Source organism: Trematomus bernacchii, unplaced genomic scaffold, assembly GCF_902827165.1.
Source record: "Trematomus bernacchii unplaced genomic scaffold, fTreBer1.1, whole genome shotgun sequence".
NCBI classification, from domain to species: Eukaryota; Metazoa; Chordata; class Actinopteri; order Perciformes; family Nototheniidae; genus Trematomus; species Trematomus bernacchii.
This window is the reverse complement of record NW_022987547.1, coordinates 8,204,379-8,222,807: the sequence shown is the minus strand read 5'-3', so window position 1 is coordinate 8,222,807 and position 18,429 is coordinate 8,204,379. Positions and strand designations below refer to the sequence as shown.

Here is an 18,429-nt window from a genome sequence, read left to right as displayed (position 1 = left end):
AAGCATTGGGCCCACCACAATCCGAAAAACTGCTACCAGATGTGAGACTGAAGTATTTATGACTCGGCGAACAAACTGAGTCATGTTAAAAAAATCAGCTGAGAGTTATTCTCTTCTGCCTGGTCATCTCAACTTCAGACGATTGATAACAATGGGACAAAGTAAATTAAATATGTATTAAGTATTGTAACAAATCATAAGTAGACATTTAAACAGTATAGTAGCCTATGTGACAGGGCAGCAGTGAAGTTTAATGTATTGGAGCAATTTAAATTACACAATTATATCAAACAATGCAGGGAGAGGTAGAAAACCAACTGGGCTTATTTGAAACCTGCACCTAAATAATGATAACCTTTCACAATGTTATAGTGAACACATTATTAAGGTAATACACCGAAAATATTATGACTTTATAATACAAATGGCCAACAATTGGATCGACACACTAGTCTGTTATAGGCCCCAAACACAGGACAGGACTTCAGAGAGGGATTAGGATATAGTGAGTTCCCCCCCCCCCCACTAATGGATATTTAGCCGATCAAAATGCCATGATGAATCTATTAATGCTTCCCTGAAATCCCACATTTTTCACAATTTTAACAGAGGCTTATTTCCTCAAGTGACCGATTTAGACACTTTATCTGTAATGGAAAAAGCTCTATCTTATTTTATAAAATGGCCTATTTCCCCTAAAGCAAAAGAAACTCATTTTAAAATTGTTCATAAAATCTACCCGGTTTCTACTTTTTTAAATTCAAGATTTAAATTTGAAGTGGAATCATGTTCCTTTTGTAATTTATCTGATGAATCGTTGGAACATTTATTTTTCTCATGCCCTTTTTCTGAATTGTTTTGGTCGAATGTGAGAGATTGGTTGTTACTTAAACAATCTTGTAACCTGTCTATAAAGATTTGCAATGACATTTCCAAATGGTTATTATTTTAAGTAAGCTTAATGCCTCTTAAATGTTTTTGTGCCTTTATGCTTTTTTCTTTCCCCCTGGCTCTTATTGGATGTATTATTTATGTTTTTTTTGTCTTATTGTGAATGAATGTCTTGAACTTATGTTGATAAGTTGATGATATCCTCACCGAGCTTTTGTATGTTTAAAAAATGTTCAATAAAACATTAAAAAAAAAAAAAAAAAATTAAAAATAAATAAATAAAAATGCCATGATGCACTCCGACACAATAGGTGGCGATATGGCTTTTAAAGTTGGTTTGTATTCCGAAAATTGACCCAGATGTAGAAGAAGAAACTCAAAACAAAAGCACATGCTGTATCCTGTCAAAGATTCATGTAAGTGTATCATTTTGACAGGATAAGATCAAATATGGCAACTCATAAATCTAAGTCCTTCTAAATTCATGCTTTAAGACGAAGATTAGGAGGAGAATGCTGACGACTCTGCTGCACCAACGTTTAGATTTTCTGAGGACCAGAGAAAGTTTGGAGAGGTGATAGACGAAGACAAGTAGGTCATGTCATTGTGGAATTATCAATGTTATGATAATGTAGGCTACAGTCTAAATAAACTGTAATTTGGATAGCAGTCCTATTGTCTTTGCGCACGAGTAAACAGATTGCGCAACAAGCTATTCAGACATACCTGTGTGCAGGTGCCTTGCAGCAACAGCAGTGAGAATGAAGCACAGCCTCAGGACAAGTATAGGAATTTAAAAATGAGTCAGGAAACCAGCAAGATTATATTAATAAAATACATATCTATCAAATTAATAAAAGTAATGTATGTGCTGATGTTCATGGTAATTCTCAACCTATCAAAAACAGAGACATGTGGAGAGTGAAAGCCTTTTTCATGTTCCATTTCCACATACAGTGAAACTGAGTGAGTGAGCAGGAAAGGACTCTTTTAATGATCTTATGTCCCTGCAGTACAAGGCTGACCTGGTTTGTGGTGACCATATACAGATGACAGTTTCTACTCCAGCCCTTTTATTATCTTTACACCAGCATGGAGAAAGGCATGTCAGTTCCCCTGTGTGATAGTGGGCAGGACCTGCATGATGGATGCCATGAAGAATTCTTGGACATTAGATGGATATTTAAAGATGAAAATGTGCATAACAAATACACAAAAGAAGCTATACACTTCAAATGTCTTCAAGCACATTTCAAGGGAATATGTGCCGTTATCTTTGTTGAGTTTTTGTTATGATTTTATTTGCTGTTTTGAATCAAATAAGTGAAGATTCAAGTTCTGTTTTATATTTTTAGTTGTATAGGCTTATATCCCATTTTATATAATATTTATCGAGTAATATGTACGATTAGAAAAAAACGTCATGATGCAAAAAATGACAACTTGATAAGACAAAACTGTTATAAATAAGTTTTATCAGATTATATTTCCAATATGATTCACTCTGACCACCAGGGGGCGCTTTAGGCCCCCAAATGTATTTTAAGTGTCCTACAGGAAGCAGAGAAAATACATTATATACATTAAAAACAAACATTTCTGACATTTTGATTGTCCACAAATCCTTCAATCAGAGAGATTACAGCAGTGTAGATCAAGTATTTTATGAAAGACATAAAAAAAAAGTGAATGCTTCGTGCCTGACAGGAGAACAATATGTATGACATATTCAAACTACTTAATCATGACAGAATATAGAAACCACATAGTTAATGCAATCAATCATATTCTTCATAAAGTTGAATAAAGAGTATTATTCATCAAATAAATAAAGGTAATCCAGTGTTTAGTGTGTATAGTCTTTGTCCTGGCCTGAACCAAATCTGGCACAGTGCCTGACCTTATGGGACCTTTAGCAGGATGGCAGGTTGCCCATTGTGGCACTGTCAACATAACCATTCAATGTGAGGGCCGTTTCCTCCTGTAGTGGCATGGCAGTGTACATGCAGGCTGTAGGCTTCTGCGTAGTGCTAACTGTGGAGGACGTGTAGCAGTTTCCTCTTTCTCCATTTGTCTCCTGGTCCAAACAAGGGCACACGTCTTCCCCTGTCCCCTCTCTCTGCAGCAGTAGCCTGTTATCACAGTCCACCCCCTTCACTTTGCTGTAGTCCTCCCCCTTGGGCAAGTTGGGGCAACCTTCAATGTGGCCACACCTGGACACCACTGGCTGCAGGAGCACCATATCCTCCTTGTTGACCCTCTGGACTTCAACGTACTCGGTGGCGGGCGATCGTTTGCGTCCGATGTTGGAGATGTTGACATCGCTCCGGGTTTGGAGTTCCCGATGGGCCAGCGTCTGGGGATGGAGATGATTTTGTTTGTTGCTCAAGCAGAAGTCCGTGTAGCTCGGTCCCAGAGCGTCCTTGGTGCCAGGCTGGGTGAGGAAGGAGGACGTGGAGAGGGAATGCTGCTTGGCCATCTCAAGTGAGCTCTGTTTGTCCAGGGGGTTTGAGCCATATTGAGGCAGTGGAGAATACACCGAGGGCCAGGTCTTCACCCTCCCGCTGGTGTCGTGGTTGATAGCTTCCTCCTTCCAGCCCTGTGTCTCCATCAGACTGCTCTCCCGATTTGTTTGCCTCTCTTCTTCTTTTGTTCCGCCGCACTTGTCCATCAGCAGAGTGTGGCTGTCGCAGCTGCCCCGGCCTGAGTCACTGTCTGATCTGGAGTTCTCAGATTTAAGGCAGCCGTCAAGTAGATCCTTGCTCTCCTCCAACATCAGCTCTGGCTCTTCGGGGACATACACCTCTAAGTACTCCACCAGCATCTCCTCGTATTTAGATGTTGAGGCCGGAGGGAAATTGGGCACAACCAGAGCGCTGAAGATCTCGTCAGAGTTGCCATTCTACACACAGAGAGGAAAAGTTGATTACAGAAAAGCAGTAATGCAATCAGTTGATATTCTCAGAGTTACTTTATAAATCTGAATTTGTTCACATGTTGCTGTTTTACCTTGAGAAGCTGTTTATCAAATCCTTTGATTTTAGGACCAGGGACTGGCGGCAGGATACAGTGCTTCAGACTTCTCACACAGGAGAAAAGAGGTATATGTCAGGGATGTAGACGAAATTAATAAATATGAGAGGAACATATAAAATCGGGAATATAAGGTTAAGTGTCACATCCTCTGGAGATATTTAACAGTTTCTGGAGCATATCACAGATTCATATCACATCAAAAAAAGTTGAAAAACAAACTTAATGGAATATTCATTATTATGGTTTTTACCTGTGACTGTTCATGTGCAGCAACCATGTGAGGATGAGGAAGATGAAGGCAGAAAAGAGTGCAACGAGGATCCACATTGACTTCTCCCGATGGAAATCTTTAACACACATCGCAACAACGTGAGTTATTTCTTCCTAATATTATTGGATTATAAAGTTGATTGCTTGTTTATTAATGATAATTATTCTACTTATATTCCATCACTGGAGACTAAAGTTAGCTTAGCTTAGCACAAAGAGAGGAAACAGGGCAAACTGCTAGTCTGGTTCTGTCAAGATAGCAATTAAGTATATTTGAAGAAAGTAAATGTAATATACAGTATATGTGTTCTGTAATATTAGTAGAGAAGGCAAGACAAGTTTATTCATAGAGCATATTTAAACAAAAAGCAGTTAAAAGTGCTTTACAAAAATAATAATAACATTATAGGAGTAGATGTCTTACAGTCAGGAACTTTGACGTAGGAAGTGGAACTCCATTCACTCCAGAAGCCGTGATCAGGTTTACAGCGCACCTCGACAAGATATTTCCCCCCCGAGCGCAGGCTGAAAATGTTAAACATCTTCTGCTGGCCTGCATGGTGCATCTGGAAATACAACACAATCACACAGTGAGCAGATATGCACAGTGTGTTGGAGCTATTCATCGTTTTGTAATATTCAATAGTTTATTTTCTTGCTGTTTTGTAGTAAGTTGATCATTATTTAGTGTCGTTATTTAAGTTAATTTGAGGAGTTATAAATCAGCTTCAGGCCCTGGGTGATTTGGGCTTTGTTTGCAGACAGATAGAGGAGGGTTTGGACACCGGAAACTCAAATTATTTTTTTGTTTTTTGTATCATGGTAAGAGAGGATGTAAAAAAACAATGTTCTTTGTACTGTTTGATTGTTGGAAAGGGAGAAAAATAAAGGCACAAAAGGAATGATTTCCCTGGACAATCGACTTTATCCTGCGTAAAAAAAACCTTATCCTTTGGCAGCTTAACTTTGAGTGTTTTATTTGTTTTTGGTTTGAGGACAAACAGCTGCCACAATATGTCAATATATATTTAGTATAAAGTATGGTTACAATATTGGAGTAGATATTAGAGAAGGTTAAAGTGCAGTACAGCACCTCAGGACTAGTTCACTAACATGATCACTGGAACATTTGAACCATTGATTGGCTCCCTATGGTGAGTACCAGGTAACGTACCTCCCAGTCGTCCTCCTCCTCCAGCCTGACGCGGAGCTCGTAGATGAGAGTGATCCAACCGGAGCGGGTGTCAGCTTTATGTGGCGGTTCCCATGACACCAGGAGGAAGGGCCAGCCCTTATCCTCCATTACTGCCACCGTCAGCTTCTCTGGAGGATTAGGCTCGACTGGAGAGGAAGAGAGGAAATGTGAATAAGAGAGGATGTGTTTTCTTTGTTTGAGGGTTAAAAGGAGGAAGATACAAAGTATTTAAAAATGTACATAACCAGGCATGGGAAGATGGGAATATTTCATGTCATAACTACCAACATAATTTTCTTGATAATCTTTCAAATATGCTAAACAAAATAGCAAATCCTGGAATTACTATACCTTACACTCTGATCATAATTAAAGTGTGTTGCCTATGGGCATAGAAAACACACTTTAACACCATGAAAGGGCATGTGTTGTGCCGTGTGCAAATACCCTGGCTCACATCCAAGTCAAGTTGAAGAGATGCCAATTAGAAGGCTAAGATGAATAATGACATCAGCGTTGGTAAATACTTGGTGTTAATTAAGTTAAACAAAGTAGTGATTTCCATTGCGTCAGAACTGACGTTTAATGGAAATAAAAAGCTTCTTACAGCAGTTTGCCATTCAGAGGCTGAGCACACGTAATATATGCAAGGGTTTTTATGGTCTTCATATTAATTCCTTGTCACTTCATAACAAACTTAACAATACAATCTTGATAATTACTATAAACTTTGGTTATCTTATGACTATATGATATTCATGAGGTTTTTTTTTATTATTCAATGTTGCGTTGAGAAGTGGGGACTGTGAAAAGAGGATTATTTTTGTACTTGTTTTTTTATAAACGGCTCCTGATCATTGAACAGCAAAGAAAATAAAACCTTGGTGAATTAATTGATAAAAAAAAAAAGAGAACAAATACGAGAAAATGTGTTGGCTTTCTGCATTAGGTCTTTTGCGTGAGTCTCTTCTTTTTTTAGTTAATAATTCCAGTCTTTTTTTTTTTAAATAAGGCTCTATTTTAAGACTCTATTTTTTAGTCACTCTTTTACAATTATCCCAAAAATGGAAATGTATAACAATCAATTTCTTGTGACTGTTTTATTTATCATGATTTGATATACAATCCTATATCATATTTAAACCAAGTAGCCAAGTGTGTGTGTGTGTGTGTTTGAGATAAATGTTCATATTTAGGCTTTAAGTTATCTTCACGGCCGACATTGTAAATTAAGGCAGATTACAGAATCATATCAGCTATTGGAGACGAGAGCTCGAGGAGCACTTTGAGATAAGCAGCCTCAAAGGCAACCAGGGTTACTTTAAGCCTTTTCATTATTTTATGAAACAGACAACATGCATTTGTATTTAGCAACATGACAGAATGGGACCTAATTTCTACCTTATCTAATATTAATATAATGTATTCATAGTACTGCCCACTATTTATATTTAATCAGATGAAATAAAAAGGCTGAAATTGTTCTAAATGTTTCTTTTAGTCAACAAATCCCACGAGGAGACACAAACCAGCAGTGTGTGTTAGCTAATCTCTCAGTGCTACACAACTTGTCTGAGGCTTCCAACCCAAAGCCCCATTTGTTTCTACTTTTAGGTCACAAACATATAAATATTTAATTTTAAAAATGGCTATGTAATTTCCTAAAACAGCAGGCCATTGTAGAATCTAAAAAAACATCACTCGACGGATATAAAATAGCCTAATTATTTTCGGACTATTTTCAGCCATGGAGTAATACGTATTCTGTGCTCTGGTTAGTATTTTCAGCTGCAGGACTGTGTTCCTGGGAACATGTCAGTGCTACAGTTGGGCTCTCTTATAAGTTTTATATAATAGTGTTGCACAACAAGAATAAGCTATAGGCTTGGAATGGCAATATTTAATAGGAGCATCAGTTAATTTATTATAAATATAGAATATCAACAGATTTATCCTTTAACGTTGCTCAAATTCTCTTAATTTCGACTGTACATTTACTGTAAAAATAGTGACTTTCATTGCACAGTTACAACTGAATGGACGGTGAGTACCCAGATCGCCTTGTCCCCAGTGTTCCACTAAGCAGCTGTGTGTGTTAGAATACACTTTTGTAATCCTTATGGGGCCATTGTGTGTAGAACGAACATCACAATAGCAAACAGAACGTGTTTCCTCACCAATATAAACCACATCTATGTCCACTGGATCGGAGAAGGCCCTCCCCAGTGCGTTGGTGGCCACCACGCTGATGTTGTAGTTGACCCAGATGGAGGTGTCGTTCTTGTTGAAGAAGCAGGAGTTCTCTCCAGCTGTGTGGTAGTCGGGACACTCGTACACTGTCTCGGAGCTGTAAGAGAGGCAGGGGAGCAGCATGTCATCGCATGTGTGCATGTGTACTGTACTGCACGGTCACATTTCCAAAGAACAGCATGCATTCTTTATGCTATATTTACTTATACGATATTTGTACTGTATTGCACGGTCACATTTCCGAAGAACACCATGCAATCTTCACGCTACATTTCCTGAAACTTTGTATGAGTGTGTGCAGGACAAGATGAGACACTAAGAGAGGGTGATTGCAAGATAAATAGAAATACAGAACTAGAAGAACATTTTCTGAGCCATAAACAGCAGCCTCCGCCTCGCCAAGAACACAAACAAACCCCTAGCTGCTTATTCTAAAATGTGAATGAGCTGATTAATAAAGTCTTGACATTCTTTTTGCCCAAGTTTTTCAATTCTCTCTCTGAACATGACAAACAACCATGTCTTTGAGTCGGATTCGTGACATTGAAGAGCAAAATCGTGTATAAGATGCATGTTGAGCATTGTTCTGTCGACTTCGTGGTGCTTTTTTTAATGCTGGGTAGTTTCCTTTTGTTGAACTATGTAGTAGGCTAGGCTATAGAGTGGCGAAGTCACGCCCATCTACTTCCGCCCCATGGGACCTTATTTTCGGAAAAATAATGTATTGAAGTCAATGGAGAGAGAAAACTTATCTTTCGATCCCGTTTGAATTGTGCCATGAATTACACATATGATGTTTGTCAATCTTAAAAAATAATTTCCATGTAAAAAAAGTCACAGTTTGTCGTAAAACTGTTGAAATATAAGACTGAAAAATACGCAACTAGAAAGACTACAAATCCCAGAGTCGCGTAAGTGATGTCACAATTGTTTTCCTCCACTAGCTAAGATCAGCGCCATATAGATATAATCTATCTATATGGCGCGGCTAAGATAAGATAACTTTAACAAGATGCCTGTGTGCTTAGTACCAGGTTGTTATTATACCAGCAATGGGTCTTGCTCATTCTTTCGCTTCCCGTCTGATGAAAGGACTAGGAGTGTCTGGATCAAGCTAGCTAGTAGCTAGCACGTTAGTTAGCATTACAGCCGTGTCATTTTTATTAGCCTTAACATGAAGTAACATGAAGTAACCCAACATGTTAAACAGTAAGAGTAGTAGTCATATTTCGTGAACCCTTTGAAGAGTACTGTCACCGGTGTGATCATTCTATAATACACAATTTAAGCCCGGGGGAGAAATGCTAACGCTAACGCTAGCGATCTTCTCTACTTCATGCTATCTGCACAAATGGTTGACATTAAACATTAAAACGACCAGGCAGTTCAGAGAGAATCAAAGGAAGGCAGGCAGGCAGCTTTGCATGACATTCTTCAGGACGTGTTTCATTGTGGTGATAGTGAGGGTAGTCAATCGTTTTGTTGACAGTAGTGACGGCCATCTTGGTGACGTGTGTTGTTGACCAGAGATGTAGTTCATTGAGCGTTTCACACAAACAATGTGTTACTTCACAGTTTTACGACACTTTTTTTTTTTTTTTGACTTGCAAAATTATCTTTTAAATTGACAAACATCATATGTGTAATTCGTGGCACAATTCAAACGGGATCGAAAGATAATCTTTCTCTCTCCATTGACTTCAATACATAATTTTTCCTAAATAAGGTCCCATGGAGGTCCACCGGAAGGGGAGGGACTTCGCCACTCTATGCCCTTTAGATGAGATGATATTATCTTCCTCATACCGATCACTTTTTGCATTGCTTACATAGCCAAATTAATTCCTATCTTTTAAATCAGAGCCTTATGTCTTCACCACTTCTCAATACAAAGTTACGCCTGTTTTTTTCTGTTTGAACTTCAACTTCTCCAGAGGCCTGTACGACGAAGCCGGTTCAACATAACCTGGATATGTTTGAGTTACCCGGTTTACCTAATCCAAAACAAACGCGCTCTCGCTAAGCGGTCCTACGACGCTGGTTATCAACTCGTTAACTCAAGCCAGCTTTGCCCTATCTAGTTAGGTGCGCGTTCACATGAAAGGGGTGGGGCTAGCAACATTTGACCAATCACAAACATGGACAAGCGTACTGACAGCGCATCGCGTCATACTTCCTGAATGAAAAGTCAACTATAATATTAGACAAATATGAAGACGTTAAACTTTAAACATCCATGACTTAAACACTTTATCCAGGATAAAAGCCACATAGCTGCACCTGCAAGGTGAATACAGCTGGTAAAAGTGTTTGAATGCGTACATTAACAGGTTTATGATATCACTGCCCCGTCTAAGACACGAGTGGATCTGACTTTAATTACATTTGACTCGAGTGTTTCGTCAACTTAATGTGTTGCTTAAAATAATACTTCTGCATACAGTATGTGACACTGTGAGTGTTGCACGGCCAGATACGGCTCAAGAAGCTGACTCAGATAAGGAAATATATGATACATTATGATGTGATATGAATGATAATGGGACACATGTCTGCACTCACAGTGCCGCGGACTGTACGTAATGTTACTTTGGTCCGGTTACATGTGTTAACTTGTGGCAGATATTTAAAGGGGACTTATCATGCAAAATGCACTTTTGTACGTCTTTTATACATGAATATGTGTCCCCGGTGTGTCAGGGAACTCACCAAGTGTCAGAAAACACAACCCTCTCTCTTTTCCTCCATACCCAAATCTCTAAAAAACGGGGCTGCAACGGAGCTGATACAGATTTGAAATTGTTCTGACGTCAGAAACAGGGAGCTCCGCCTATATGGGCAACTCTCCACCTATCAGGGGAATGGGGGGTTGGGCCACGGCCACGGCCATTGCCACTCGAAAGCGCTGGAGACGCTGTAGTACATATGCCAGGCCTGTAAGTGGCGCTGTAGTCTGCCACAAAAGCAGCGAAGAAGACTTCTCACAGAATCAGCCAAAAACAGGGCTGGAAAAGAGCAAATAGAGCAAAATGTGGCATGGCTAAAATGCATGATCTGTTTGGTATTTTGAAAAAAAAACTTCACAGACATATATAGGTATGGCCCTACAATATATTATTTAAATATAGCATGATAGGTCCACTTTAAGTAAGCTTTCTTAACGCTAATGTTATAATAGTCAGATTGCTCTGAAGATGGGAGGGGATATTCTATTAATTTTCACGTTCACACAGTCAGTTGATTTTTGCCGGCCGTCTTTCCTGCAACGGCAGTTTTTCTGTATTTCCTCTATCCTGTAATATGACTTGATAGCTTTAAACTCCGCACACTGAGCTCTGATTGGTCAGCAGGCGGTGCTTTCACTGAGTTGATCTCTTAGCCTGCAACCTAACCTGCCGGACCAGGTTAGCCGCTCAGCATAAGTTAACATGGAGTTCTAGCCCGCTAAGAAGTGAACCAGCGTCGTAGGACCGGAAATCCAGAGTTTTCCCTGAAGTTAGCCCACTAAGCGAAAATCCGGCTTCGTCGTACAGGCCTCAGGTCAGTGGCAGGGGTAGGCAATGTTTAGAAAAGTGCTGCTGTATATTGAATATACAGACATATTGTAAGAGTGGCACTGATATTCTAATTTTACTGGTAAAAGGTGAAGAAGAAGATTTCCAAAAATGTTTAACTATATGTATAAATATAAAGTAATAATAATATAAAGTTTAACTATATGCATATAATAATACAACCAGCACAGACCCTAGTAGACCCCCCCCCCCCCCCCCCCCCACACACACACACAACAACACAGACTATAACACCCCTTGCTGTTAAATACCAACCAACTATGCAATATGTGCTATATGTGCAATATATATATATATATGCCGTTAATAACTGTGCAATATATACCCGGCTGCTAAATCCTCAGAATTGTTACAGGATGTGTATTTTGTCAATTGTGTAACTTTTTATTTTTCATTATATTTTTTATTATATCATAATTTTTGTTTTAACTTAGTACTTTTTAATGCATGTAACATATGTAACATATGTAACATTAAGCTGTCTGTGGCTCTTTTTCTGCTGTAACAAATTACATTTCCCCTCTGTGGGACTAATAAAGGTATTCTGATTCTGACAGTCTGATCTTACATAAAGAATATTTTACAAAAGCATATTTTATTACTATGGCTCTAATATTTTCCGCAGCACTAACCAAATTGTTCTCTTTGTTTCCAAATCCTCACCTTCATTTGCCTGCCTTCAGTCTCCTTGACTACAAGTAGCTTGCTAATTGAGTGAATTTAGCGTTTTAGGTGAGCAGTAATCATCTTTTATTTTATTTCTTTGTCAGTTCCTTATCTGGCTTGTACAATCTGAAATAGCCGCTGTCACAAACAGCTACCATATCATTTTCTGCAATCCTTATCCTCTTTCACCTGTGTGGTGACATCAATGCTCAAACCACCAGTAATTGCTATACTGACGTTAAGCTTATAAGTATTTGAATGTGACGTCCTCATATTTGCTTTACGCTCAAAGCCTTTTATACTTAAATCAAACCAGCGTGTCCTTGTTTGCCCCTACATTAGACCTCTATTTATGAACAACTATCCATCTGGCTCATCCTGCTCCACCAATCCGAATGAAACAAAATGACAGCGTGAAAGATGAAGCCGCTCACTTTTCTTTGCAATAGTACAGGGCGTAGGTAGTTGGCAGACCCCCATCAGAGCCTGGCTCCCACCAGCATGTGAATGTCTCTTTTTCCGGAGAACGACATCTAGTCTGTGTGGGCTTCTCTGGCGGGCTGTAGCCTAAAGACAGACAGGAAGAATACGAAAATGAAGTCAAACACTATAAGAGACAGATGGGAATTGTGTTATAACAAATCCACAGATAAACAACACTTTTACGTATCCCCTTCTAATTGTTCTGCTCTTGCTGCTTGCTTATAAGATACTAGTACTATTACATCCAAACACTTACTTTTTTCCTTTGCATGTGCTGTAAAAAACAGCATCAACAGGAAGAGGACTTCCATGACGCTCTTCATCATGGCACCACAACCCATTGGCTGTTGAGTTCAGAGAAAACAGAAAAACAAAGACAGTTGAGTATAGGGAAACTCTCTGATCTGTGCTTTTGACAAACTCGTGACCCACAATGTTTGATGCCGTCTTCCACAACAGCGGATCTGCATGTTGTGTATTGAGTCACAACATGCTTGCAAGATAAAGGACTGCCCGCTGTGGTTGGATGTTTGCCACACATCCTCATTGCAAATAAAGAAACATGTTGATTCAATAAAATACTGGATACATTTCTTCTGAGATAATTTATGCTTAGAAAACATTTCAGCAATGATATTTTTTTGCGAATATTACTGAATCCTACCATTCGAGATAACTTCCAAAACACCCATGTCTATAACAGAAATGATAACGATTGCAAAGTCACGAAATCTGGTTACAGAACCGCAAATAATGTGATGAAGTGAAAGGAAATCTCCTCCAAATGTATGCGGTTTTACTAGGGATTAAAAAAAACATCATCTCTGTTTCTGTCTACCTCGACCAGCTGGCACATGCAGCGTGACTGATTGCGTAACCCGACTTCAGGCTTTTGACTCAACGACAGAGACAAACACAGCGGGAGGCTGGTTTTCCCCGACTCCCGTTTGCATGACTGGGAAATCTGCTATTCTCTAGACATGTGCAGAGAGTTCTCAATGAACCAATGGCAAGCAGGGAGGGAGATGATACAGAGGGTAAACAGATAGGAGAGCTGATGCATTGGATGTAAGAAAGCCCTTCATCACTCAGTTGCTCTCTCCCTTTCTTCTGATTACTGATGATGAGAAAGTGTTGCTGTCACTTGATGAATTGACATTTTAAATTGAGAGACTTCTTGATTTCCAGCTAAGCTAAACATACATGGTGAAATTCTCACACAAAGCCTCCAACATCCTCTGCCTTCCCACACTCAGTCTGTCACGATATGAACCTCAGAGCCATCACATGACGAGCACTCAGAATAGCCAATGACACCGATCACTCCTTTAATCAACATTACATATTACTACCATCTGCTCGGAGATACAGGAACTTTCCCTTCTGCAAAAGCAACCATGAGTAATCCTCATTGAGAGCTGTGATGGAGGAGTGCATACATACAGATGTTATGAACATTTTTATGTTGTTTGTGTTGTACTGGCCTTGAAAATAAAATAATTCAAGATGCAAATAAGGGCTGCACTATGATCAGATTTATAATTTATGATTATCGTGGCCTAAAAGTGTTCATGATATAATCTAATTTAAAAATGAAAATAAAATAAAGCTCTCTGTCCAATAAAATGTTTTGGGATACTGTGTGATACTGTGAGAAGTACATTATTTATAATTAAAATGGCAGGAAATTGTTTCCTAAAAGTATTTCCAAACAGAAATATTATGGGATTGTTTTTTTATTGAAGCCATGGGAAGTCGCACTTTCGTATGAAAAAGGTTTAGCTTGAAGGGACATAAAAAAACATGAACTATACATTATTTTTCTAAGATTATCAATAGTGGTAGCTTTGCAGGCAGCTCTTTAAGGCTGCACGCTTCATTGTTATCACATAGACTTTCAGCAAGGGACTTTTACCAACTCTTCGTTATGGTACTTTTTTCAATATCTCCCCTCTGATCTGATAATTGGCATTAAGGTTAAGGCACTGGATTAGCCACCTGCTGCATATAGACTTCCTACGTCAACAGTTGCCAAAACTAAATAAGCTGCTAAGCTGGGAAAGCCCTGGTTAACTGTGAGAAGCTCTTGCCTCACAGATAAATAATGGTCAATTTTTACCTTGTGCTTATAAACTGTATATCCATCCATGTTTATGGTCTTCATAGAGAGACAACTTATTGTTTACTGCTTCATTTATGTAACTTTGAGATCACAAGATAAAATTACAGACACACAATTAAAGAATTATATATAGGAGCAAATATTATTTAACTACTTTTCTAAAAATGTCTCGGGGAATAATCTCAGATGTGTACCTGCGTCATCTATTAATTCCCTACATTAAATGGCATACCAAAACATAACAAACCAGTCAGTCAGGTCAACTAGAGGCTAAAACCTAAATTCAGACTCATGAATATCAATCATTTACGATTTATGTTCAGGAGCTGCTTTTCAGTTTCAGAAGGGGAGGAGAGAACGTGTCAAATGACATGTTGAGATGAAAATGTGAGCAGTGAAGCAAGATGATCCCCTCCGGGCAGAGTTGTACTACTACCCACCTTCGCAAGGGTGATTAATTCATGCACTGAAACACACAGCTGAGCATCGCAGGAGCAGTCAGGTTTCTTAGAACCTATAGTCTTTCTTCATGGAGGTTAAAGTCAAACATTTTAAGATTTTATTTAAATATGGGTCTGTTAAGTTACTATTCATCGCTGCATGAGGTAATAAAATGGTGCTGATGAAAGCCCTTGTATTTACATATTAAGAACTGGGCATGGCAATATTCCTAGGTAAACCACAATTTGTGGTTCCTTGGAAATTATATCCGAAACCACACCCGCATGTACCGCTTTCAGCTATATATGCCGCCAAAAAAGAATTGAGATTGTTCAGAGAGAACAAAGTACACAATACCTCCTCAATGATTTACTGCAGGGTCATATATTTCAGTTATATATTGATTAATGTTGTTTACACAAAGTCGCATGAAATAAGTTAATAGTTCAGCTGTATCAAAAAACTAATTTTTCTAAGCGCTCTTTTGTAACCACTTGCATTCATATATATATTTTTTAAAATAGCTTCAGTATTTCGACAAGGAAATTCTCAAGGCAAGTCTTTTCACGTACAGGAACTATGGCTCTACAGTGATAGACGCATAGGAGGTTTGGCATTATAAAAATGCAGTGGGTGGCTGTAACAGTTCCTTGAGTAACTGTCATTTTATCAGAAAATACAGATAGTGTACACTGCATTTGTAAACGTGACCATGAACTAAAAGAATATGTCAAACAGATACTCAGAATCACTCAACCTGCTTTTATGTCAAAGCGTTGACCGTTATCCCTGAGAAGAATAAACACTTCCCAGTAGCATAAAAACCGGTTGGATAGCCAAACCAACCCTTTCTAGGAATAATATTTTCCTTACAAGGGTATTCAAGGGTGGAGAGCAACAGAAAAACAATACGTAGAACTTGAAGTTAATGCTCCAAAGGACAAGAAAAGTTGATTATGATGAGCCCAAGGCTTTTTATCTATTGTCACCCTCAGGACAGGCTTAGTCACACTGACAAAAGCTACAGGTAGCATGATAATAATAAAAGATCCCAGTTTAAAATCATTTGATATGCTTCTGTTGCTCTGTACAATACAATTTCCCCAGACAGTAGACTTCACTGTACTGGCAGGGTTCAAAATATACAGAGACTAGGCTTAAAGTAAAATAATGCAGTAGGCAGTACACATTATGGTTGTTACACAAACAGCCATGTGCATGTGTCTGCTGCATACATGAATAAACAGCTCCCACAGTTAAGGTTATGACAAGAATTTGACTCTCAACTTCATACGGTAAATTATAAAAAAACAACACATTTTGCCGCCTATTTTGGTACTTTTCCAGTTATGGCACCACTTTTTTACTTCATTGTTGTTGTGAATGCATAGGCCGTGCAAATGGTACTTCCTCTATTGTCTTGGTCAACCTTTATCCTGTGCCCTCCTGTCTTTGACGCACTCACTCAGCAAAAATGATGAACTGATATTGTAAGGCATTGGGTCACTATAATAGAGGAACAAACTAGGATACCTGTATTTATCGTGTGCCATACAGCAAGACACATGAGCCTTGTGCATGTTTTAAAATGTGAAAAACTTCTTATTTCTCCTGACACAGATGGGGTTCGAGGAATAGACCTGACCATGGGCGTAATTACATCATTACTAACTCCATCTGGTTTATCTTTATCAAATAGAGACATTGGGTGAGAAAGCAAGGCTGTGTGGGTTCATGTGAAAGGAAGAACTTGTTTTGTCACCTAGTTGAAAAAAGATTAAGGAGAGTGCATGAGTCAGTAACTGCCTTAAAAAAGAGCAGTACTCAGGTTGTGAAGAGAAGTTATTGAGCAACCACTTAGCCAACTGAAAGTAAAAATATACCCTTTTTAACAAATCATTGGAATAGATGAGCACGCATTTTGAATTAAAGGCACAATAAATGTACTGATTTAAAAAGTATCCCTAATGGACTTTATGATTCATGTTTGACCTTAAAATTAAAACTAGCATGACTATAAAGACCCGGTGCAGGACTAACCATGGAAAAAGCCAGTAAACTGCAGGCACAGTCCTAATCCAGTATTGAACTTGGTGCTGTAATGGCCGACGGCCCTTTTCACCTTTCCTGACCAGCAGATCATGACCCTGGAAATCCCATTAAAAGGCTGCCACACCATCCTCCTCCTCTTAGCTGAAGGCAATAACCGGCCTGTCGGCGTCAACCAGCTCATCCAGATCAACACGAAAGTATGCGGTAACTGATTTAGAGTGAAATCGTTATAATGTAAAGTATAAAATATTAAGTATGACCCTTTTAGATTTACCCTACCAAAATCACTTAACTGACTCGCATGATCTGAAAACCTTGTCAAAGATAAGCATCACAGATCTAACAGTGCTTTTACCTTTATTTGAATTGATGTTTAACATTTGAATGGTGGACCTTTCACTCTATCAAGAGTTTGATCTTTCTTTCTTTTTTGTGTCTGTATGCTGACATAGTTTTATATTATTTTCGTATTGGCAGAAGTGGGAGAAGTACTCAGTTATTGTGCTTGAGTAAATAAAGAAGTACCAGAGTGTTACAAGTAAAAGTCCTGCATTCAAAATGTTTCTCAAAAGTACAAAAGTATAAGCAGCAAAATATGCTTAAAGCACCAAAAGTACTCCTTATGCAGATTGGCTTATTCCAGATGAATATTATATGTTTTGATTATAATTATTGATGCATTAATGTGTTTATCAAAGCTGGTGCAGCTAGTTTTAATGACTTTGTATACTGCAGGGTAGCTTGTGACTTAAGTCTTATTTAAGTGTTGATTATATTTCACATCATTAATACAAATCAAAGTAACTAGGTATTAAATACATGTAGTGGAGTAAAAGTACACTATTTACCTCTGAATTGTAGTAGAAGTACAAAGTAGCACAACATTGAAATACTCAATTAAAGTACAAGTCTGTCAAAATTGCACTTGAGTAAATCTACTTAGTTACTTTCCACCACTGATGGGAACATCCAAACACAAAAACATGACCCTGACAGTCCATCAGCTGAATCTAAACTCCACTGCGTCTCTCTTCAGACCGATGCTAGAATCTGCCCTGAGAAGTAGCCTAAATGCATTTCTTACCAGCTGAGAGGTGTTTTAGTCTCCGTGCATTGGCCGTGGTGACTCCTCCACTGGCTCCCGTAGCAGCAGACTTACCGACTTGTGTAATTGGTTTACTGGGATGACAGCAGGCGAGGATACATGCATAACCGGCAGCTCAGCCGTCCGCCAGCGAAGAAATCCCCGCATCCTCGCGGAGGCTGTGATCCAGGGGGAGGGCGGGGCACAGAAGCCCAGCCCCACGTGCACACCCCGCCCCGCATGGTGCAGAGCCGGGTGAGAGAGTTGCCCGAAGTAAAGGAGGGTGAGACCGGACAGACCGGCTGCAGGAGCTCATACCAAGTTCCTCAAAGGCGTAACAGTTGACAACAAACTTACAAGTAAA

General features: G+C 39.0%; 1 protein-coding gene across 2 annotated transcripts; it reads right to left on the bottom strand.

Annotated features, from left to right (window-relative positions):
• Window positions 1-2,359: 2,359 nt before the first annotated feature.
• prlra (prolactin receptor a) lies at window positions 2,360-18,224 on the bottom strand. Of its 2 annotated transcripts, XM_034123078.1 has the most exons (10): window positions 18,066-18,224; window positions 17,155-17,157; window positions 12,623-12,710; window positions 12,318-12,450; window positions 7,570-7,739; window positions 5,372-5,538; window positions 4,622-4,763; window positions 4,178-4,274; window positions 3,901-3,970; window positions 2,360-3,793 (listed from the first exon to the last, which is right to left on the bottom strand). In XM_034123078.1, the coding sequence occupies exons 3-10, from the start codon at window positions 12,705-12,707 to the stop codon at window positions 2,804-2,806; spliced, it is 1,854 nt and encodes a 617-aa protein (XP_033978969.1). In that variant the 5' UTR covers window positions 12,708-12,710; window positions 17,155-17,157; window positions 18,066-18,224; the 3' UTR covers window positions 2,360-2,803. The 2 variants fall into 2 exon arrangements, with proteins under 2 accessions (XP_033978969.1, XP_033978970.1); XM_034123079.1 differs by lacking the exon at window positions 17,155-17,157.
• Between the last annotated feature and the right edge of the window lie 205 nt (window positions 18,225-18,429).

Bases quoted from the DNA above. Each gene is read 5' to 3' on its own strand.
- prlra (XM_034123078.1), bottom strand. From the start codon at position 12,707: ATGGGTTGTGGTGCCATGATGAAGAGCGTCATGGAAGTCCTCTTCCTG. The intron at 12,451-12,622 runs GTAAGTGTTTGG...GTCTGTCTTTAG, and splicing joins AGCACATGCAAAGGAAAAAA to GCTACAGCCCGCCAGAGAAG. The intron at 7,740-12,317 runs GTGAGCGGCTTC...CCTCTCTTACAG, and splicing joins CTGTACTATTGCAAAGAAAA to CTCCGAGACAGTGTACGAGT.